Source organism: Leucoraja erinacea, chromosome 32, assembly GCF_028641065.1.
Source record: "Leucoraja erinacea ecotype New England chromosome 32, Leri_hhj_1, whole genome shotgun sequence".
Taxonomy (NCBI): Eukaryota; Metazoa; Chordata; class Chondrichthyes; order Rajiformes; family Rajidae; genus Leucoraja; species Leucoraja erinaceus.
In genome coordinates this window covers 9122103-9144786 of record NC_073408.1, presented here as the reverse complement: position 1 = coordinate 9144786, position 22684 = coordinate 9122103, and the positions used below count along the sequence as shown (strand labels likewise).

Below are 22684 nucleotides of genomic sequence, written 5' to 3'. Positions count from 1 at the left end.
TTAAACTAATCTCCTCTGCCTGTATGTGAACCATAACCCTCCATTCTCTGCACCCCCACATGCCTAACTTAAAATCTCAAATAACACTATTGTGCCTGTCTCAATCACCACCCCTGGCAACACGTTCCAGGCACCCAATACTCTGTAAAAAAAAAAAAACTTGCCCCGCACCTCCGTTCAAGTTTGCCCCTCTCACCTTACAATGCCCTTTATCCTTTGAATGTTCACCTTTGAAAAAAGGTTCTGACTATCTACCCCTCTCATAATTTTATATACTTATATGCTATAAGGTCTCCCCTCAGATTATATGCTCTAGAGAAAACAATCCAGCCTCTCCTTATAGCTAATCCCCTCTAATCCAGGCAGCATTCTGGTAAACCCCTTCTACACCCACTCAAAAGCCTCCACATCTTTCCTGTAATGGAAATGTAGACCTGAAGTGCACACAATACTCCAAATGCGGCGTAGCCAAAGTCCCATAAAGCTGCAACATGACGACCAGACTCATATGCACATTGCCCCAAAACTTACAAAATTCTTAAGGGGTTGGACAGGCTAGATGCAAGAAGATTATTCCCGATGTTGGGGAAGCCCTGAACAAGGGGTCACAGTTTAAGGATAAGGGGAAGTATTTTAGGACCGAAATGAGAAAATCATTTTTTACACAGAGAGTGGTGAATCTGTGGAATTCTCTGCCACAGAAGGTAGTTGAGGCCAGTTCATTGGCTATATTTAAGAGGGAGTTAGATGTGGCCCTTGTGGCTAAAGGGATCAAGGGGTATGGAGAGAAGGCAGGTACAGGATGCTGAGTTGGATGATCAGCCATGGTTATATTGAATGGCGGTGCAGGCTCGAAGGGCTGAATGGCCTGTCCTGCACCTAGTTTCTATGTTTCTATGTTTCTAAATGCTGGAGTAGCTGGAAGGGTCAGGCAGCACCTCCAGAGAATAGGGTCGTCTCGGGGCGGAACCCTTCTTCAGAACGGTTTGGTCTCATTCTTTTCTGCAGGAGTGGTGGCAGCCAGACGGGACAATTGGTGGAGTGTGTGGGTTTGGAGCTGGTGCCCATGAGGCAGCAGCCTGTCCCACTGAAAGCCGCGACAGCAGACAGGAACCTGCTGGTGCAACAAATCCCATGACTCGCACGTTAAGGGTTAAAACCTCACTCTGGGAAAAGCAGAGTGAACAGAGATATGCTTTGTTTAGCTGCTGATATGACTACCTGCTTTATTTCTGCACTGCCTGCGTCAGTAATTTAACATCTACCCCACTGGACGGGACTGCACACGTCATTTCTAAATCCCAAGGGGATTCAGTATTTATGCATAATTAGGCATGAAATGCACTTAAAGCTGGAAGTTGCTTTGACTAATTTGGTTCCAACAGTATTATCGGTATTTCCTAGCCTTCAAAGTCAATAAATTCTTTCTATGATGCAAACTGAATTCTGCAGGATACTTAAACTGGTGCAGCGTTAGGCAATGCCACCATTGCACAAAGATCCTCATTCTTTCACTTGCTGTTTTGCTTGCTGATGTTGGACATGTCCCCAGCGGAGCTAATGTGAGACTTCAACCTCAAGCTAATTAATTTTAATAGGTTGAGGTTTTAACATAATTCCTCTGCTCAAATTGCATTCCCGCCGTGTAACCAATATTGCAGCCCAGTTTGTGCAGAATGCACGGTCTGTTTCAGGTGCCCCTGTTGCTGGGTAGCATTCCTTTGGTTTGAAGGGTCAGGTTGCTGCCCAGGGAATTGTTCTGATCACTGCCAGACCCAACATGGAGTTGTCCCCCATGCTTTCCACACGATGTATCATTTCACCAGTATCGTAAAGCATAGAGCAGTACAGCATGGGAACAGAACAGGCCCTTCAGCCCACACCACCTGTGCTGAACATGTTGCCAAGACCAACACTTATCTACCTGCACCTGATCCTTTTCCCTCCATATTCATGTGTCTATCTAAAAGCCTCTAAATGCCACAATTGTATCTGCCTCCACTCCCACCCCTGGCAGCCCTTTCCAGGCCACCACCACCCTCTGTGGAAAAAAACCATTTGTCCTGCATATCACATATAGATTTTGCCCCTCTCAACTTAAAGCTACCCCCTCAAGTATTTGATTTTCTACCCAGTCCGTGCCTCTCTCTGGTTGAGATGATCTGCCTATTGTCACACAGGAGCATGCTGTGTGTGAATTGGCTGCATTAGTAAAGAAAGCGAATGGTATGTTAGCCTTCATTGCAAAAGGATTTGAGTATAGGAGCAGGGAGGTTCTACTGCAGTTGTACAGGGTCTTGGTGAGACCACACCTGGAGTATTGCGTACAGTTTTGGTCTCCAAATCTGAGGAAGGACATTATTGCCATAGAGGGAGTGCAGAGACGGCTCACCAGACTGATTCCTGGGATGTCAGGACTGTCTTATGAGGAAAGACTGGATAGACTTGGTTTATACTCTCTAGAATTTAGAAGATTGAGAGGGGATCTTATAGAAACTTACAAAATTCTTAATGGGTTGGACAGGCTAGATGCAGGAAGATTGTTCCCGATGTTAGGGAAGTCCAGGACAAGGGGTCACAGCCTAAGGATAAGGGGGACATCCTTTAAAACCGAGATGAGAAGAACTTTTTTCACACAGAGAGTGGTGAATCTGTGGAACTCTCTGCCACAGAGGGTAGTTGAGGCCAGTTCATTGGCTATATTTAAGAGGGAGTTAGATGTGGCCCTTGTGGCTAAGGGGATCAGGGGGTATGGAGAGAAGGCAGGTACGGGATACTAAGTTGGATGATCAGCCATGATCATATTGAATGGCGGTGCAGGCTCGAAGGGCCGAATGGCCTACTCCTGCACCTAATTTCTATGTTTCTATTAGTGATTCGACTGCACTAATGTGCTCTGGAAATGCACTTTGCTTCCACTATTCTGTTCACACTAAGCTCCATCCCATTTCTAATAAGTGAAAAAAAAAGTTCCCATTCATCGTTTTAATCCTTCTGCCGGTGACTTTAAATCTACGCCTTTGTTACTGCAGATGCCGGAATCCTGAGCAAAACACAAAGTGCTGGGGGAACTCAGCAGGTCAGGCAGCATCTGCGGATGGAATGGACAGATGACATTTCGGGTTTGGACCCTTCTTCAGACTGGTGTGGGGGGGGGGGGGGGGGGAAAAATGAAAAATGGAGGTGGGGGTGGAGCAAAGCCTGCCAAGTGATAAGTGGATACAAATTGGATGGGGGGGGGGGGGGGGGGGGTAATTGGCAGATGAGTGGAGATAGTGACACAGGCTGGAGGTGAAATGAGGACCTTTGGTGCATTAGCTCATGGTTTAATGGACTGATGGACAAAATGGTGTCAGATAACGGGAGCAAGAAGGAAATGTAAAGCTGGAGGATGGTGGCTTTTTAGTGCCTGGTCCCATGCTGGGAGGAGGCATAGAGTGTGTAACTATTGGCTGGCACAGACACAATGGGCCAAATCACACCCGTCCACAACATCACGTTTCTGTGTTTGCATGAATTACATTGCGCAGTACTTAATTTTAAAATCAAGAACAAATTAAACACCCGAGGTTGTTCTCAGACCCACAGGTACAGGGCATGCTGGTGGATTAACACAGTCCGACACAGACTGGGGTTCATTCCGCCACAAGTTTAACAGGGGAAACTGGGGGAGAACGGTTTGTTACGCAGATGTGCTCACTCTGGAGGTTTTGCTGTGTCCAGCAAAGAGTTCATCAGTCCATTAAACTATGTGCTAATGCACCAAAGGTCCTCAATCCTGGCGGACTGCCATTGCCAGCAGGGTCTTGCCCCAGGCAAGAGAAAACGCTGACATTTTTAAAACTTTGGATGAAGGGTACAAGATTTCTGAAATGTGGTGACTTTTGTGCCCGGACTGCACTGTCCTGCACTCTTGTACTTAGCATGATTGTGCCCCGATTTAGAGTGGGATTGTCACTGAACAGGATGCAAAAAAAAAATTAAAAAAAATGTTTCACTGTACATAGGTAGACGTGACATTAAAGTACCGTGGAAGCACTGAACCCGTGGTAGAGGTCAGGCCCACGCCTTCTCCACTGTTCCTCGACAGCATCCCCCGATGCTGGGTGAGCATTTGCACGGAGCCACAGGGAACAGGGAGCAGATTCCTGCATCCTCTCCACAGGGCAAAACACACAAATTTAATCAGCTGTCGGATGTAGCAAATAAATCCCAGAGAAAGCCAGTCACAGTCGGCAGAGCGTTTCATAAAGATTCAGGCAGCAGGGACCCAGAGTCACGTCACTTGCAACTGGCTCGCACCGGATGTCCTGCAGTCTGCAGACTCGCATCCGTTTCATGTTTATATCCTTGATGATCTACCATTGGTACCATTGATTAATGATGTCATCTCCCATTACACAACGTGTTAGGCTGCAGATGGAACACCGCATGCTTATTTAATCTTCCAGGGCAAACACATAGACTCCTCAAATGAGTTCCAGCAGTCTGAAGAAGGGTTTCGACATGAAACGTCACCTATTCCATCTCTCCAGAGACGCTGCCTGTCCTGCTGATTTACTCCAGCTTTTTGTGTCTATCTCCAGCATTAAGATCTTGGCCTCAAATTTATTTTCCTGACTGTTGTCCATAGCCCCAACTTCCCCTGCAGAACAATTAACACTTTACCCTCCCTTGTCTCCCTCTCCCCTGACTCTCTGTCTGAAGAAGAGTCTCAACCCGAAACGTTACCCGTTCCTTCTCTCCAAAGATGCTGCCTGACCCGCTGAGTTCCCCCAGCACTTTGTGTGTGTCTTTGGTGTAAACCAGTTCCTTCCTACACAACTGTCTCAGCTTTCAATGTGTTCAATGACTCCACCCCACAGCTCTCTAGGGTTTAGAACTACGAAGGTTCAGAACGCAAAGAAATGCCTCCTCTTACATGGGCAATCCCAGCTCTCAACTCTCTCCCACGAGGGAACTCATCCCCAGCAAAGTTCCGACAGCGAGCAAGATGGATCACTCGACGAAAAATACGTAGTACGGTCATGGGCAGATTCATGGGTGATTTCCGGCACCATTTCCGTAACCGGCTTCCGTCTCCGCACCCAATATCCCACAGCGGAGCAAAGATACTACTGTGGAGGCGGAAGCCGGTTACGGAAACATCCTCGTAAAAATAAAAGTTCTTTGGTAAAAATCTTCCCCTCAATTTCAGAATTATAATTTATTAACACAAACTGTTCCCCCGCAACGTTGATTACACTGCGAGTCGGGTCGGGTTACTGAAATGGATGAAAAAAAAGGCCCACGTTCCGCTCCGTTGCGTACAACACGTCAGCCCATTGTATTTAGAAGGAGTGGTCTATCTTGCTCCGCTATAGGATCTTTGATCCCCAGTGTTTACCTTGCCAAACATCTCAGGATCTTCACAGTCACACAGTCCACACCAACAATCCAACACCCACCCCATTTTATTCTCCACAAATTCTCATCACCTCCCCTATACATTCTTACCTTCGGTAAAGGATTACGTACATTTGCCAATTAACATCTTTACGAACTGGGAGAAACACACAGTTCCCGGGGAAACCACGTGGTCACAGGGAGAACGTGCAAACACCACACAGACAACGCACCAACACACTATGATTGAGACGGGGTCAGACACCGTTCTGTCCAATAGCTGTGAGGTTTGAAAGAGCTGTTTGCTTTTTCATTTTACACACTGTCAGAATCTTTAATCTTACATCAGCCCCTGGCTAAACCCTGGACTGTTCATTTATTGATTTATTGATCATTGTGTGTTGCTGTGTTAGTGTGCAAATGTTTTGTTGTTCCGTTCCTGGTGCCTAGGGCAATTATTCGCTCTAGACTCGAGTGGGGAACATCGTTCAGCTGCAGACAGAGGGCAGCTCTGCTCCACTCGAGGGAAACGTGGGTGCGATTGTCATATCCTTCTCCACGTTGTTGACTCAATCGAGGTGAACGACTCGTGTACCAGCATGTGGGGACACCACTGCATACGTCAGAAACCATCTGCTTTGACAATGGCCAATTTATGATGAAAGCCCAGCGAATCTGCTGCATGTTCAATTTGGTTTAGTTTAGAGACGAGGCATGGAAAGAGGCCCTTTGGTCCATTGAGTCCACGCCGATCAGCGATCACTCCATACACTAATTCTAGTCGACACACGAGGGACAAATTATAAAAGCCAACTAACCTACAAACCTGTGCGGCTTTGGAGCGTGTGAGGAAATTGGAAAACCCGGAGGAAACCCACGCGGTCACAGGGAGAGCGTGCAAACTCCGTACTGACAGCACCCGAGGTCAGGATTGAACCCGGGTCTCTGGCGCTGTAAGGCAACAACTCTACCAGCTGTGTCACTGTGTTGCCCAATTCCTCTCGTGATTTTATACACCTCTATAACCTCTATCACCCCTCATCCTCCTGCGTTGCGCTTCGATGAAAAGAGTCCTAGACTGTTCAACCTCTCCCTATAGTTCCGGCCCTTGAGTCTGGGCAAAATCCCTGTAAACTTTCTCTGCACTCTTTCCAGCTTGACAACATCTTTCTTATAAATTTCTTTCGTGACCAAAACGGAATGCAATATTCCAAATGTGGCCTCACCAATGTCTTATACAACTGTAACATGACCTCCTATACTCAATACTCAGACTGATGAAGGCCGATGTAACAAAATACTTTTTTGACCACCTTATCTATCTGTGACGCCACTTTCAAGGAACTATGCATCTGCTCTCCTAGATCCAAGAGACTTGCAGTCGACCCAGGGTTCATTCACCCAGTAAACAAACATTGCTCTGAGTTCACAGAGATTCTCCAGCACCACTCGATGTCGAAAGCACGCAAAGAAGAACAATGTGTAGTGAGGAACTGCAGATGCTGGCTTAAACCGAAGATAGACACAAAAAGCTGGGGTAACTCAGCGGGACAGGCTGCATCTCTGGAGAGAAGGAATGGTTGACGTTTCGGGTCTGAAGAAGGTTCTTGACCCGAAACGTTACCCGTTCCTTCTCTCCAGAGATGTTGCCTGTCCCGCTGAGTTACTCCAGCTTTTTGTGTCTATCTCTAGTATGATTTGACTGGATAGCACGCAAACAAAAAGCTTTTCACTGTATCTTGGTCGGAACAAGTTACAAGAATAAATCAATACTGGATGCCTCCCTGGTGCCTGATTCCTCCCAGGGCAGTCGCACGGAGATGGCAATTGTATTTTTGTTTTGTAAATCTATTTCCAATACAATCCAGAACCAGGGGCCTCCGTCTAAGAATAAAGGGGAGGCCATTTAAAACTGAGATGAGAAAAAAAACGTTTTCACCCAGAGAGTTGTGAATTTGTGGAATTCTCTGCCACAGTAGAGGCCAATTCACCGGATGAATTTAAAAGAGAATTAGATAGAGGTTTAGGGGCTAGCGGAATCCAGGGATATGCGGAGAAGGCAGGCACGGATTACTGATTGTGGATGATCAGCCATGATCACAATGAATGGCGGTGCAAGCTCGAAGGCCAAATGGCCTCTTCCTGTACCTATTTTCTATATTACTATGTAATCTTGGCTGAATGGGGATGTGCCCCATATATGGGACATTACATGTGTGGAGATCAAAGTAACCGATGCAATAGAGGGCATGGCTTGAGATGGATATGTAGGATCGCTCATCATCTACACATGCAACCAAGTGGATGGACCACCTGAGGTGTCGCAGGCAGCTGGTCCCAGAGAATACCTGCCTTTGCAGCTACTTATCCCTTTAAAGGACTGCTGCAATATTTCTCTATCCCCGTCAGTGCACCACTCTGTCCAGCAGCACTCACTCCTGCCAGGCAGGGGGAGGATGTCCCTGGGGCATGTTGAGGCACCAGGAGAGGAGCACTCGGTCAGGCTAGGTTTGTTTTACATGCAATGAAGTTTCCCATATGTTTAGAAAATGGTTCTTTCTCAGCAGGGAGGTAATTTGTCAAAAGCAGAGTAACCAAGGCACAGAGCAAGATTTCATAGAAACATATAGAAAATAGGTGCAGAAGTAGGCCATTCAGCCCTTCGAGCCAGCACTGCCATTCAATATGATCCAAAATCAGTACCCCCGTTCCTGCTTCCTCCCTGTCGCACTTGATTCTGTTAGCCCTACGAGCTATCTCTACCTGTCTCTTGAAAACATCCAGTGAATTGGCCTCCACTGCCTTCTGTGGCAGAGAATTCCACAGATTCACAGTTTCAGTGGAGAAGCTGAGGCAGTGATGAGCGCAGGATCCCATTGTTACTGGATGCTGACTCAGCAGCCGAACCAGATAGTGTAAACATTAATATAACAAGGGATAACAATGCCAGAATATGTTGGCACATACAACAGCCCATCAGACATAGAGCTCCAGCAAGTCAGACAGCAGCTCCAACAGCAGCAGTCTCAGAGACCACACAGCAACGTTACTACCTCTCTTGGGAAACAGAGATTGGGTACAGGTTAAACTTTAGACTTTATAGACATAGTGTGGACACAGGTCCTTTTGCCAACCAAGTCTGCAGTGACCAGCGATCACCCCATACACTAACCTACACACATTAGGGTCAATTTTGCAACTTACTGAAGCCAATTAACACATAAACCTGCACGTCTTGGAAGTGTGGGAGGAAACCGAACACCCGGAGAAAACCCACGTGATCACAGGGAGAACGTACAGACAGCACCCGTAGTCAGGATCGAACCCGGATTTCTGACGCTGCGAGGCAGCAACTCTACAACTGCGCCACCGTGCTGATGCTTGACCTGACTGCAGCCAGTCCAAGTTCAAATCCCACGAATTCCTGCCTTTCTTCCACACCAGACATCAACGATTTACAGAAATATACCCATTACTCACACAGTCAAGAAGAGAGAACACAGTAGTACGTCAAAAAAAAATCAGAGACCCGGATAAAGAACTGAGTTAGACTGATGCATGTCGAGCCAGTACGATCCAAACATGCACGCTGACCCAAGACAGCATCAGGCTCTGGATGTCATGACAAACCCAATGAACCCAGCCCCCCCCCCCGCACCCCACTGGCAAAGTGCATTGAGACAACCCCACTGCCCGAGACATCACCATACCATGAAGAGTTGACCTGCAGGGCATTGAAAATATCACAAATTCTTTGGATTCAAGTCTATGCTGATGTTTAAGAAGCCACTCAAAAGAAGCAAAGGTTTTGTAACTTCACGGGATGTGGGCTCACCTTGTGGCATCTAGGAATGGTTTGTAGGCTACCACCATCCAGTCGTCTTTATTTGCGGCGTACCTGGGCTCCCGCTCAGTCTCGGATTCCGTGTCGAGGTCGACCAGGTAATGGCACTGCCTGATGTCCACCTGAGGAGATCAGTGTCAGACAAGAGTTTAGACAAATGACGGGGGGACCTCATTGAAACTTACCGAGTAGTGAAAGGCCGGGATAGAGTGGATGTGGAGAGGATGTTTCCACTAGTGAGAGAGTCTAAAAGTAGAGGCCATGGTCCCAGAATAAAAGCACGGACCTTTAGGCAGGAGATGAGGAGGAATTTCTGTAGACAGAGGGTGGTGAGTCTGTGGAACTCATTGCCACAGACGGTAGACAAAAGTGCTGGGGAAACTCAGCGGGTGAGGCAGTATCAATATATATATGTGTGTATTTGTGAGTATGTGTATATATACAGTACACACACAGACTAAACTTATTTTTTGTCTCGTTTATTATATTGTTTACAGTGTATTATCTTTACATATTCTGTTGTGCTGCTGTAAGTAAGAATTTCATTGTTGTATCCGGGACATATACTGTATGACAATAAAACATTCTTGACTCTCTTAAGAATAAGGGGGAGGCCATTTAGGACGGAGATGAGGAAAAACATTTTCACCCAGAGAGTTGTGAATCTGTGGAATTCTCTGCCACAGAAGGCAGTGGAGGCCAATTCACAGGATGTCTGCAAGAGAGAGTTAAATTTAGCTCTTAAGGCTAACGGAATCAACGGGATTATGGGGAGAAAGCGGGAACAGGGTACTGATTTTGGATGATCATATTGAATGGCGGTGTTGGCTTGAAGGGCCGAATGGCCTTCCCAATCTATTTTCTATGTTTCTATGACACTAGGTAACAAGACCATAATGCCGAGTTACTCCAGTACAGGTACTTTGATTTTTACTCAGAATTCCAGCATCTGCAGGCTCTTGTCTCCCTCAAGCCAACTACCCCCCCCCCCCCCCCCCCCCCCCCCCCCCCCCCCACCACCCAGTCTCTTGAAAAGATTATGTGTGTAGAAAACACAATCGCAGAATTCTCGTTTAGTTTGGATGATTTACAATAACACTGCTGCTTCACCTGAAGGCATTTCAATATAAGAAGCAGGTTTCCCATCAGCTGTGTCTGAAATTATTTACACAACAATTCATAGCATCAGAGTGATACAGCATGGAAACAGATCCTTCAACCAACTTGCCCATGGCGACCAAGGTGTCCCATCTACACTGGTCCCACCTGCCCGCCTATCACTCTAAACCTTTCCTATCCATGTACCGGTCCAATTGTTTCTTAGATTTTATGATAGTACCAGTCTAACTGCCTCCTCTGGCAGCTTGTTCCATACACCCATCACCTCTGTGTTAATGGTTGCCCTCCAGGTTCCGATTAAATCTCTCCCCTCTCACCTTAAACTTATGTCCTCTGCTTCTTGATAACCCTACGGTGGGTAAAGGACTCTGCGCGTTAACTCTCTCTATTCCCCTCCTGATCTCATGCAACTCTTTAAGATCAGCTCTCACCGACTGTGCATTCACCTGATCTATTCCCAAAGGAAACAATGTATTTGTGTTACTTCCAAGCCTGATGTCGTTCCATTGGCAAGATTCCCCAAATGCTGCAGCATTAACAGATCTGTCCCGGATATTGCTGGTGTCTGCCTGGTGTCCCTTTCAGTGACTGCATTGATCACGCCTCAGTGATCTCTTTTGACATCTTTCCTTTTCATTGCTGCTCATGCAGTCGGTGATGAACAGTGTAAGCAGTGAGGGGGACAGGCCGCTGACAATGGCTCGGGCTCCGGCACAAAGGGAGAGCGAGTGGTCAGACCCACAGCTCAGACTGGCCGTCTCCTCGGCTGAAGCAGCCCCGTAGCCTGTGCCAGGACCAGCCCTGCTCGCTGCCAGCCTGCCCTTTGTTTCCCCAGCACTACAATTAGCTGAAGGCCGAGTTGGCAGCAACTCACAGGATTTTGCACAGCAAGGGACCAGTTGGTACGATGCCACGCTGGCTGTGAACTGGCCACAAAAATGCTTCTCCGGGAGAGGGGGGGGGAGAGAAAGAAATAATAAAACTAAGGAATGGTTGGAGGCATGTCATGGGAAATGGCAGTTTGAATAGTTAACCCCACAATGGGGACGAGCTCGGGTGGACATCTTGGTGAGCAGAGACAAGATGGGCCGAAGGGCCTGTTTCCACCCTTTACAGTTATATAGCTACAATCTATTTTTATTTGTCAGAGGTTATGACAATGTGACCAATGACAGTATGACCACCATCTAGACATCACCCATGCAGTCACCACCCATGCAGTTCGTCACCACCCATGCAGTTCGTCACCACCCATGCCGAGGCCACCATGCAGTCACCACCCATGCAGTTCGTCACCACCCATGCCGTCACCACCCATGCAGACACCACCCATGCAGTTCGTCACCACCCATGCCAAGGCCACCATGCAGTCGCCACTCATGCCGCCACCCCCCATGCAGCCAGCACCCACGCGGTCCATTCTTGCACCTCTGAACATTTCCCATAAAATTTTATTCTATTCTTCATCCACGATTCCTGCAATTATTTACAAATAACTACCAAATAAAATGAGTATTGTCATTCTTTCCTCGAGTATTATTTTGGAGAAAATAATGTCGTGCTGTCAAAGTTTCACAGTGTAGCGTGTATTTTGGCACGATACAATAGTTCTTGCAGCTACTGTGGTTTTATATTGAGAAAATCATAATATAGATTGTAACCACATCATTTAATACAATTAAAAAACTATTAAATGACTTCCAATCCGGTAATCTACTCTGTGGGAGAAACTCCGGGGTATGGAGCAGTTTCCATTTGGAACGTAAAGATGCCAAGCTTGTTCCATTGAGGAAGTTATTCAATATTAGGGTGAAATTCTTACAAAAGTGGTTCAATAAGAGGTGTTAGCCTTAATATAAAATTCTATATTACAGTAGTCTGGATTATTAACTCACTCACAAGACCACAGCATGTTCAATGCAAAAACCAAATTTTGTGTGTGTGTGTGTGTCTGTGCGTGTGCGTGTGCATGTGTGCGCATATCCATTCACTCCCTTGTGCGTAGAAAGGAACTGCAGATGCTGGTTTAAACCAAAGATAGACACAAAATGTTGGAGTAACTCAGTGGGACAGGCAGCATATCTGGAGAGAAGGAATGGGTGACGTTGCGAATCGAGAACCTTCTTCAGACTGAAAGTTATGGGAAAGGGAAACGGGAGATATAGACGATGATATAGAACAAATGAATGAAAGATATGCAAAAGAAAATAACAATGATAAAGGAAACAGGTCATTGTGTTTGCACAAGGGCGTCAATTGAGTTTGGTATGCGTATGTTTTGCCTTGTCCTTGTGTGTACACATGCAGGTGACATTGTCTGTCTGCATACATCCGTGTACCTGCATGCACACATTTTACTACTGATAGCCCTCCATTAGAGATATGTTTTCCTCAGACTCACATGTATAAATGACACTGAGTCTAAATGTTTCCAGCCCCAGGTGGCCGGCGATCGGTTCAGGCACAGCTCCTGGGGATATGATTGACAATGTCACCCCACCTTCCATGTTCTCCAGCACGGGTAACAACGGGAATGTGGAACGGGTAACAGACAAACAGTAATGTTGGATGTTGCCTGACCCACTGAGTTGCTCCAGCATTTTGTGTATATTTTGTGTATATCTTCGGTAAAACCAGCATCTGCAGTTCCTTCCTAAACAACTTTGCGGGCCAGGCAGCATCTCTGGAGGAAAGGAATAGGTGATGTTTTGGGACAAATTCCGTCTGCATGTTGGTCAGCTCTCCCCCGTCCACCACACTCGCTGCCTTGTTTTCTCTCCCTGATATTTTTTTAAATTGTGTTTTGTTTCAATAACAATATCCCACACAGGTCACACGAACACAAACACACACACACGCGAACACACGCACACGAACAACACGCAAACACACACACAAACACACGCACACACATGGACGCACACACAATTTATGACCAAGTCTGAGGAGGTAATTTAACCTGAGAGTTGGGATTTCTAAACATCTCAAGTTGCCTTGCAGACTGTGACCGGAGATATCAAACTTCAGTGGTGAAGAATGCGTCTAGCATGCTTGCCTTTGTGGGACGGGGCACTGAGTTGGGACGTCAGGACACACGATACAGCTGTATCGGACGCTGATGAGACCGCATATGAACTATTACATACAGTTCAGGTCACCACGTTAAAGGAGGGATGCCATTAAATTGGAAAGTATGCAGGAAAGATTCACAGGCATGTTACCGGGATCAAGCGTTTGAATTATAAGAAGAGACTGGATCAGCTGCAATTGTTTTCCCTAGAGCAGAGGAGGCTCAGAGTTTATAGAATCATGATGGGCGGAATTAAGGTGCACCTGCCCAGACTGGAGCTACCCTCCAATAATTTCCCCATTAACTGGTGCTCTCGCCTATTTCTCCATTAAATGGACAGGAAAGGTACAGGGAGACATTGGCCACTTTTAAAAAGATCTTATGATCTCAGTCTGAGGAGGGTCTCAACCCGAAACGTTGCCTATTCCTTCTCAAGAGAGAGAGAGAGAGTCAAGAGAGTCAATTTAATTGTCATTCCTAGTTCGAAAACCGCGAAAACGTTCCAATCATTCCTAGTTCCGTTGACTAGGATGTTATTCCTGGATCATAGAAGGCCAAGGGTTGATCTTATAGAGGTGTATAAGATCATAAGGGGAATAGATAGAGTCATTTATCCAGAGTAGGGGAATCAAGAACCAGAGGACATAGGTTCAAGGTGAGAGGGGAAATATTTAATAGGAACCCGAGGAACAACTTTTATTACATAAAGGGTGGTAGGTACATGGAACGAGCTGCTGGAGAAGATAGTTGAAGTAGGTACCATCACAACGTTTAAAGGACATTCGGACAGATACATGGTTAGGCTAGGGTTAGCTAGATATAGGTAAAACGCAGGTAGGTGGGACTAGTGTAGATGGGGCTTGTTGTTTGGCGTGGGCAAGTTGGCCGAAGAGCATGTTTCCACGCTGTATCTTTGACTATGACTCTATTTAAGAGGAACACGAGGGGTAACTTTTTCACACCGATGGTGGCGTATGGAAGGAGTCGCCAGAGGAGGTAGTTGAGGCAGATACAAAACAACTTTTAAAGGACACTAGGCCAGGTACATGGATAGGAAAGGTTAAGAGGTATATGGACCAAATGCGGGCAGATGGGACTAGTGTCGATGGGACATGGTAGCCGGTGTTGGCTAGTTGGGCTGAAGGGCCTGTTTCCACGCTGTAAGACTCCGACAGGCTAACAAAACTGTAATGAATATATGATTCACACACATTCACCCACAATGAATATGATTCACCCACATCTGGGTGGGCATGGACATGTTGGGTTGAACAGCTCAATGACGCTATCACTAACCAAGGTGCCTTCCTGAGTCATCCCATTTGCCTGCATTTGGCCCAAATTGCTCCAAACTGCAGTTTCTCAACCTTTGGGCGTAGCATGGGATTGAATCTTGCCCGTGAATGCACCCAAACCCTTTTCTAAAAAATTCTGCAACATTCCAGCAAAAGTTGTTGAAATGGTTGACGCAGAACTCTGCAGTTGCCGTGCAAGTTTCAGCATGCAATGGGTAGGCAGACAGGCGGGCAGGAGCAAACATTAGGCTTAATGTTTCATTATGTGTACTGCAATTTAATCGGAATTTTATTTAATGCTTTAATTTTGCTTCCAATTACTTAATTTGATTTTTATTTAATGCTTTAACTTTACGATTGATAAACTACAAAGCCAAATAATAAAATGTTTTGAAAACTCAAATCACTTTGAGAGAATTATTGAATTATCGTGCTATCTTGAAAATGGGTCCCAAGTCCAAACGTTTGATCAATTTTCAGCCGCAGATTAATAAGATTGGGAGCCACTGCTCCAAACCCATCCTAGCCATGAACCCAACTCACATCTCTTTTAAATAAGCTAAATTGTTTGTATCTTCATTTTCTTTCTGTGAATTCAGAGTTAGAGACATACTGCATGGAAACAGGCCTTTCGGCCCAATGTGTCCATGCCAACCAAGATGTACATGTCCCATTTGCCCGCGTTTGGCCAATATCCCTCTAAACCTTTCCTATCTAAGTACCCGTCCAAATGTATCCCCTTTACATACCCCAGGCTCTCAAGCCCTGGCAACATCCTAATAAATCTTCTCTGCACTCTTTGCTATGTTCGCTCATAGCTCAAGAGAGATCTACTATTTATCAGAGCTACATCTGACAGAAAGAGTTTTATTTCAGTTCTTCTTTGTTAATCCTCAATTTTCTTGAATCATTACTGTGTAGAAAAACAAATACCAAGTCGATACAAAATGCTGGAGCAAATCAGTGGATCAGGCAGCATCTCTGGAGACAAAGATTAGGTGATGTTTTTGGTTGAGTCTGAAGAAGGGTCTCAACCATAAAAACGTCATTATTCCTTTTCTCCAGAGATGCTGCCAGACCCGCTGAGTTGCTCCAGCATTTTGTGTCTATCTTCAGTGTAAACCAGCATCTACAGTTCCTTCCTGCACAAATACCAAGTCCCTCACTTACATATCGTGATGGCTCCTCGCGGTTTTGGTCGTTCATATCTGTAGGCAAGGTTTGAGTTGCTTTGTGTCCTTTGGCAAAGGGCTTGGGGAGCTGCCCTCGAAACTCTGAAGTGATGAACTGGAGCTGCCAACTGGGAAGAAACAAACAATAGGTCTTTAGTCTGCTCTGCGATGAAGCAGACACTGTTACAAGCCTTAGTTTTCCTTTTTTATATCAGAGCAGGTTCCAGCTGTATGAATTATTACGCCTTGGGGCAAACGTGCACCGTAATGCTGTTTGGAAGAATAATGACTGGGCCAGGCATAATTCCATCACTCTTCTGCTGTTCAGCAACCTGCAGTGTTGCATCTCCTCCCGCCAGAGCTGGCGAGGCCTCAGTGCCCCTCATGGGAAAGGTGACGCTTCTGACAAGGCCACAACCTGCGGTGGTGTCAGCGACAATTATATCTCAGCTCTCTGACACAGGACAGCAATCACAAACCAACGCAAGCTCCTGAACTCACTTTAGTACAAGTACCTGTACACACTTTAGTACAAGTGTCCGCACACACTTTAGTACAAGTGTTCGCACACACAGTACAAGTCCCTGCACACACTTTAGTACAAGTCCCTGTACACACTTTAGTACAAGTACCTGCACACTTTAGTACAAGTCCCTGCACACTTTAGTACAAGTCCCTGCACACACTTTAGTACAAGTCCCTGCACACTTTAGTACAAGTCCCCGTACACACTTTAGTACAAGTCCCTGCACACACTTTAGTACAAGTGTCCGTACACACTTTAGTACAAGTCCCCGTACACACTTTAGTACAAGTCCCTGCACACACTTTAGTACAAGTCCCCGCACACACTTTAGTACAAGTCCCCGTACACACTTTAGTACAAGTCCCCGTACACACTTTAGTACAAGTCACTTTAGTACAAGTCCCTGCACACTTTAGTATAAGTCCCTGCACACACTTTAGTACAAGTCCCTGCACACACTTTAGTACAAGTCCCTGCACACACTTTAGTACAAGTCCCTGCACACACTTTAGTACAAGTCCCTGCACACACTTTAGTACAAGTCCCTGCACACACTTTAGTACAAGTCCCTGCACACACTTTAGTACAAGTCCCCGTACACACTTTAGTACAAGTCCCTGCACACACTTTAGTACAAGTCCCTGCACACACTTTAGTACAAGTCCCTGCACACACTTTAGTACAAGTCCCTGCACACACTTTAGTACAAGTCCCCGTACACACTTTAGTACAAGTCCCTGCACACACTTTAGTACAAGTCCCTGCACACACTTTAGTACTATTTCTTGCACAATCTTCTCAAGGTGTGCCTATTTTAAAGAAGTTCCCATCCTCTCTCCGACAGAAGTTCTGAGAGACTTTAGAGAGAGATACAACATGGAAACAGGCTCTTCGGCCCACTGAGTTCATGCCGACCCGCGATCATCCCGTACACTAACGCTATCCTTTACTCTAGGGACAATTTACAATTTGCAGAAGCCAATTAACCTACAAACCTTCTCTTTGTAGATGGGAGGAAACCAGAGCACCTGGGGAAAACTCATGCAGTCACAGGGAGAATGTATAAACTCCATACAGACAACACCCTTAGTCAGGATCGAACCTGGGTCTCTGGTGCTGCTGCGCCACCATGCCTCCCCTATGGAGACCCTCTCGCCCTGCTCTCCCCCCCCCCCCCCCCCCCCCCCCCGTGATTCCTGCCGCTCTCCAGATCTACGACAATGGGTTTTTTTTTTTGTAACAGAATGACTTTGTCTATTCAAAGCTAATTTTAGAGAGCTTGCTTAACTCATAAACTGGTCTGAGCCAAGAGTTGGATCTACATTGCTAGACCTTCAACTAACAAAAATAAAATGCTAATGAAAATGTTAAATATTCTTCAGGCATGTCATGACAGATAGTTAAAGCAGATCATGTGTGATGTATCAAACTGTGTACACACACTTTTAACTGATAGTACCTCTCTCTGTAATGTTTTGCATTCCTTATGTCAAGGTCCTTGGTTAAGCAAAAGATGTCCTTGGTTGAAGAGCGACCAGCCCAGGGGTCACAGATGTAACCCAGAGATGTATAACCTTCACACTGCACAGTCACTGAGCAGCACCAACTGACAGTGAATTGTTCATAGTCATACATTGTGGCAACAGGTCCATTGGCCAAGCTTGCACACACGGACCAACATGCCCCATCTACACCAGTACCACCTGCCTGCATTTGGCCCATATCCCTCTACATCTATTATATCCGTGTCCAAATGTCCTGTCTAAATGTTTCCGCAGAGGTAGTACTTGCCTCAACTACCCCCGCCAGCAGTTTGTTCTATATACCCACCAAACTTTAAAAAAAGTCCTTAGATGTTAATAAAGTCACAGGGAAAATGTACAAACTCTGTAGACAGAAACGGTAGTCAGAATCTAACCCGGGTCTCTGGCGCTGTAAGGCAGCAACTCTAACGCTGCGCCACAAATTGTTATAATTTCATTCTCAAGCACAACTTCTGCAGCATCCCCTTGGTTTCAGTACAGGCATCGCCTTCAAATCTGTGAAAGGCTGTGGCAACATAGGTGATATAAAACGAGCGTCTCACTTGATCAGCAATGTTTCGCGAGCATAAGGCATCATTGGCGGGTGGTCGGGTAAATGAGTGGAGGCAGAGAAGTGACTTACTTGTCGGGGAGGAGGAAGCTACTGGGGAAACGATACCACTCCTTTCCAACGCAGACGTTGATTGGCCTCCCCTCGGGTACCGTGTGAATGGTCGGGTCAGTCGCTATCCGGTGGAACTCTGGGTACAGGTCGAGTGGAGCATGGTAACCTGTAGGTTCAACAGCAAGACAACAAGCTGGGGATCCCTTCGCCTGCTTATACAAGTAATAACCTCCCCGGGAACACCGGATGTAGTAGATGAGGTGAGAGGAGGTGCACGCGATCCGTTGTCTCACCTGGACCAGCGATGGAGGCTGGGGAAGTATTGAGACCGGTCAGTGTGTTACATCTCTTGTGGTTGCAGGGGAAAGTACCTGTGGAGGAGTGGTTGGGATGGGAAGGGATGAGCGAACCAATGAGTTGCAGAGGGAGCAGTCTCTGCGGAAAGTGGAAAGGGGGAGATATGACTGGTGGTGGGATCACGTTGGAGATGATGGAACAGTATGTGTTGGTTGCGGAGGCTGGTGAGGCTCAGGAGAACTCTATCCTTGTTCCGCATGGGATAAGGAGAAGTGAGAGTAGAGATCCATCCACAACAGCAGGGACAGGGGAACCATGTTTACTGAAGGAGGAGGACATCTCGGATGTCCTAGAATGGTGAGCGTCATCTTGGGAGCAGCTGCGGTATTTAGGGAGAAGTTGAGAGTGGGAGAAAGTGGCCTTGCAAGAGGCAGGGTGGGAGTTGTAGCAAGGTTCAAGAAGGAACTGCAGATGCTGGAGAATCGAAGGTAGACAAAATTGCTGGAGAAACTCAGCGGGTGCGGCAGCATCTATGGAGCGAAGGAAATAGGCAACGTTTCAGACCGAAATCCTTCTTCAGAGTTGTAGCAATCTGTCTACCTGTCTGTTCTGCTCCATACAAACCACTATTTCTGCAGAGACTTGTTGGAATATCTGAAGAAGGGTCTCGACCAGAAACATCACCTAGTCCTTTTCTCCAGAGAAGCCCTGACCCGCTGAGTTACTCCAGCACTTTTTGTCTGTCTCCGGTTTAAACCAGCATCTGCAGTTCCTTCCTACACATTTTGTCAGCTGGAATATTTACCAGTATCACTGGCGATCACTGCAATGAAGAATTTCCAGCTACTAACTAACCTCTGAACAAAGCCACTGAGCGAGAGAGAGACAGGAATCCAAACAGGGTGACTGTGCCCAAAGCCAGCCAGTTGGAGGAGACAGTGTAGTGATCCGGCCGATATCGTTGGAACAGGAAATGATAAGATTTCTGGAAAAAGAGAGAAAAATATTACAGTTATCTCACAGCATTGACTTGAAGGTCAGTGATGAGGTTCCTCTGAGCCGAAAAGTCACCTATCCACATTCTCCAGAGATGCTGCCGAACCCGCAGGGTTACTCTAGCACTTTTGTGTATTAACCAACATCTGCAGTTCCTTGTTTTTACCTATAACTTGTTATTTACACCGTTGTCAGTGCAGTTCAGTTTATTGTTACGTGCTCTGAGGTACAGTGAAAAGCTGACCAGTGTTGTGTGCTATCCAGGCAGTGGAAAGACAATACATGATAACAATTGAGCCTTATATAATGTATAGATACATGATGATAAGGGAATCACATTTAGTGCAAGGTAAAGCCAGTAAAGTCCGATCATAGATAGTCCTAGGGTCACCAAGTACTGTTGCTGGTACAAGTGTTCTGATTGAGATCATCTCCTCCTGGGAAGCTACCTTCACTGATGAGACGAGTCATAATCAACCAGTACAACATGCACATCACCTGACCTGCAACATGGCTGAAGCACAGCAAATAGAAACATAGAAAATAGGTGCAGGAGTAGGCCATTCGGCCCTTTGAGCCTGCACCGCCATTCAATATGATCACGGCTGATCATCCAGGATCAGTACCCCGTTCCTGCTTTCGCCCCATAATACTTGGCTCCGTTAGCCATAAGAGCTAAATCTAACTCTCTCTTAAATGCATCAAATGCGCTTATTAGGTTTGAGAGGAAAGGTAATGTTTACGAGTTTGTTATGGAAAGTGGACAAAAGTTGCTGGAGAAACTCAGCGTATGAGGCAGCATCTATGGAGAAAAGTAGTAGGTGACGTTTCGGGTCGAGACCCTTCTTCAGAAGAAGGGTCTCGACCCAAAACGTCACCTACTATTTTTCTCCATAGGTGCTGCCTCACCCGCTGAGTTTCTGAAGAAGGGTCTCGACCTGAAACGTCACCTAATACTTTTCTCCATAGATGCTGCCCCACCCCCTGAGTTTGTACAGCATTTTTTGTCTACTTTCGACTTTTCGAGCATCTGCAGTTCCTTCTTAAAGAGTTTGTTATAAAAGTTATTCTTCTCAAAAGAATAACCACTTTTGGTTTAGGTTCAGATGTACACAAGGTTTAGGAGGCACAGGGCTCTTTGTGATGGTAACCAGGGGAGTAGAAAGCTGGTTGACGCCAGAATGTTGTAGAGGACAAGTCAGTGGATATCATTAAGGCAGGGTTAGATAGATTCTTGATTAGTACGGGTGTCAGGGGCTATGGGGAGAAGACAGGAAACTGGGGTTTAGAGGGAAAGATAGATCAGTCATGATTGAATGGTGGAGTAGACTTGATGGGCCGAATGGCCTAATTCTGCTTGGATCACTTATGAACACGAGTAGAACCTCTCCATGGGCCGGGGGTTCTCAGACAAGGGACAGGTCTAAGGTGAGGATTGGAAGGGAAACAAGAAAGAATTCTCTCACCCATGGGTATCTACAGCTAGGAGTGGGCAGCTAAGGGGGTGGGGAGGAGGTGTTCACACAGGGTGTAGGGAGCCTCAGGACAAGAACTGGAATCAGCAAAGCAGAGGAGGGACAGTCCAAATGCTGGTGAGAGTGATCAATGTAGATAGGACTTGGTGGCTGGCAGGGACACAGAGGGCCGAAGGGTCTGCTTCTGTGGCAGGAAATCTTCTGACTCTATTTAATAGTTTTTCACCATTAAATGGGGGAGAGAAAACCGAGACTATTGGCCCGCTAACACGTAGCTTGTCAGCAGAACAAATATATGGAATGAGGACTGTTGTGAATGAACACTGAGCAAGGAATGACAGGACTGAGCAGAGTTTAATTTTGTTTGGACTGGAATGGAATACTTTAATGTCACAGTGACAAGGCACAGTGACATTCTTTGCTTGCATAACTAAGGTGCGCAAATAGTCACCACATACGGCGCTGTATGCCGCCTTCTCCTCCTTTGTTCTCCCCTCCCCCTCCTCCTCCTCCTCCGCTCCAGGTCCTCCATTGTCCCCCCCCCCCCCCCCCCCCCCCCCCCCCCCCACCCACACCCCTCCCGATGGTCTCCCCACACCAGGCCCTCCGTTAGTCATCCCCCATTGTTTAGTGTTACAACGTGGAAACAGGCTCTAAGGCTTACAAAAAGCTGGAGTAACTCAGCATCTCCGGAGAAAAGGAATAGGTGACGTTTCGGGTGGAGACTCCTTGTATTAGTTTAGTTTAGAAACGCAGCGAGGAAACAAGCCCTGGAGCCACCGAGTCTGCACCGCACACAATAACCCTATCCTACACACACACACACACACTAGCAACAATTTACAATTATACCAAGCCAATTAACCTACAAACCTGTATGTCTTGGGATGTTTGGGAGTTCCCGGAGAAAACCCACGCAGGTCACGGGGAGAATGTACAAACGCCCATAGTTAGGATTAAATCCAGGTCTCTTGCACTACAAGGCAGCAACTCTACCACTACGCCACCGTGTCACCCTATTCACATTCTATTCGCCTTTTTTTTTAGTATTTACACATCAGACTGTAAAAAAACACCCCCCATCAGAATACAAAATTGCCAAGTATTCCATACGAGTAAACAACAAATGACTATATCACAATCCTGATCCAGCTGACTAATCTGTCCTTCCACAGTCTACGTCGACAAGAACACATTACGTCATTTGCAGCTCTGTTGACGGAGTTAAAGGGAGAATGTCATGAACAAGTCTGCGGGAGGCCGACAATTAAACGTCAATAGTGGAAAGGTGCTGTCCCCTGCAGCCGAGGCAGTTGCTAAACAGCATTCTACAATCCAGTTCTGCAGGCTGACCTTT

General features: G+C 46.4%; 1 protein-coding gene across 2 annotated transcripts in view; it reads right to left on the bottom strand.

Annotated features, from left to right (window-relative positions):
• The window catches only part of alg9 (ALG9 alpha-1,2-mannosyltransferase), a 78458-nt gene that overhangs the window by 25980 nt on the left and 29794 nt on the right, over positions 1-22684 (bottom strand). For both annotated transcript variants that reach the window (XM_055660685.1, XM_055660686.1), the window contains exons 11-14: positions 19712-19841; positions 18578-18725; positions 15884-16013; positions 9221-9351 (exon numbers count right to left, since the gene is read on the bottom strand). In XM_055660685.1, coding sequence (XP_055516660.1) covers positions 9221-9351; positions 15884-16013; positions 18578-18725; positions 19712-19841 — 539 coding nt within the window. The remainder of the gene's footprint in view (positions 1-9220; positions 9352-15883; positions 16014-18577; positions 18726-19711; positions 19842-22684) is intronic.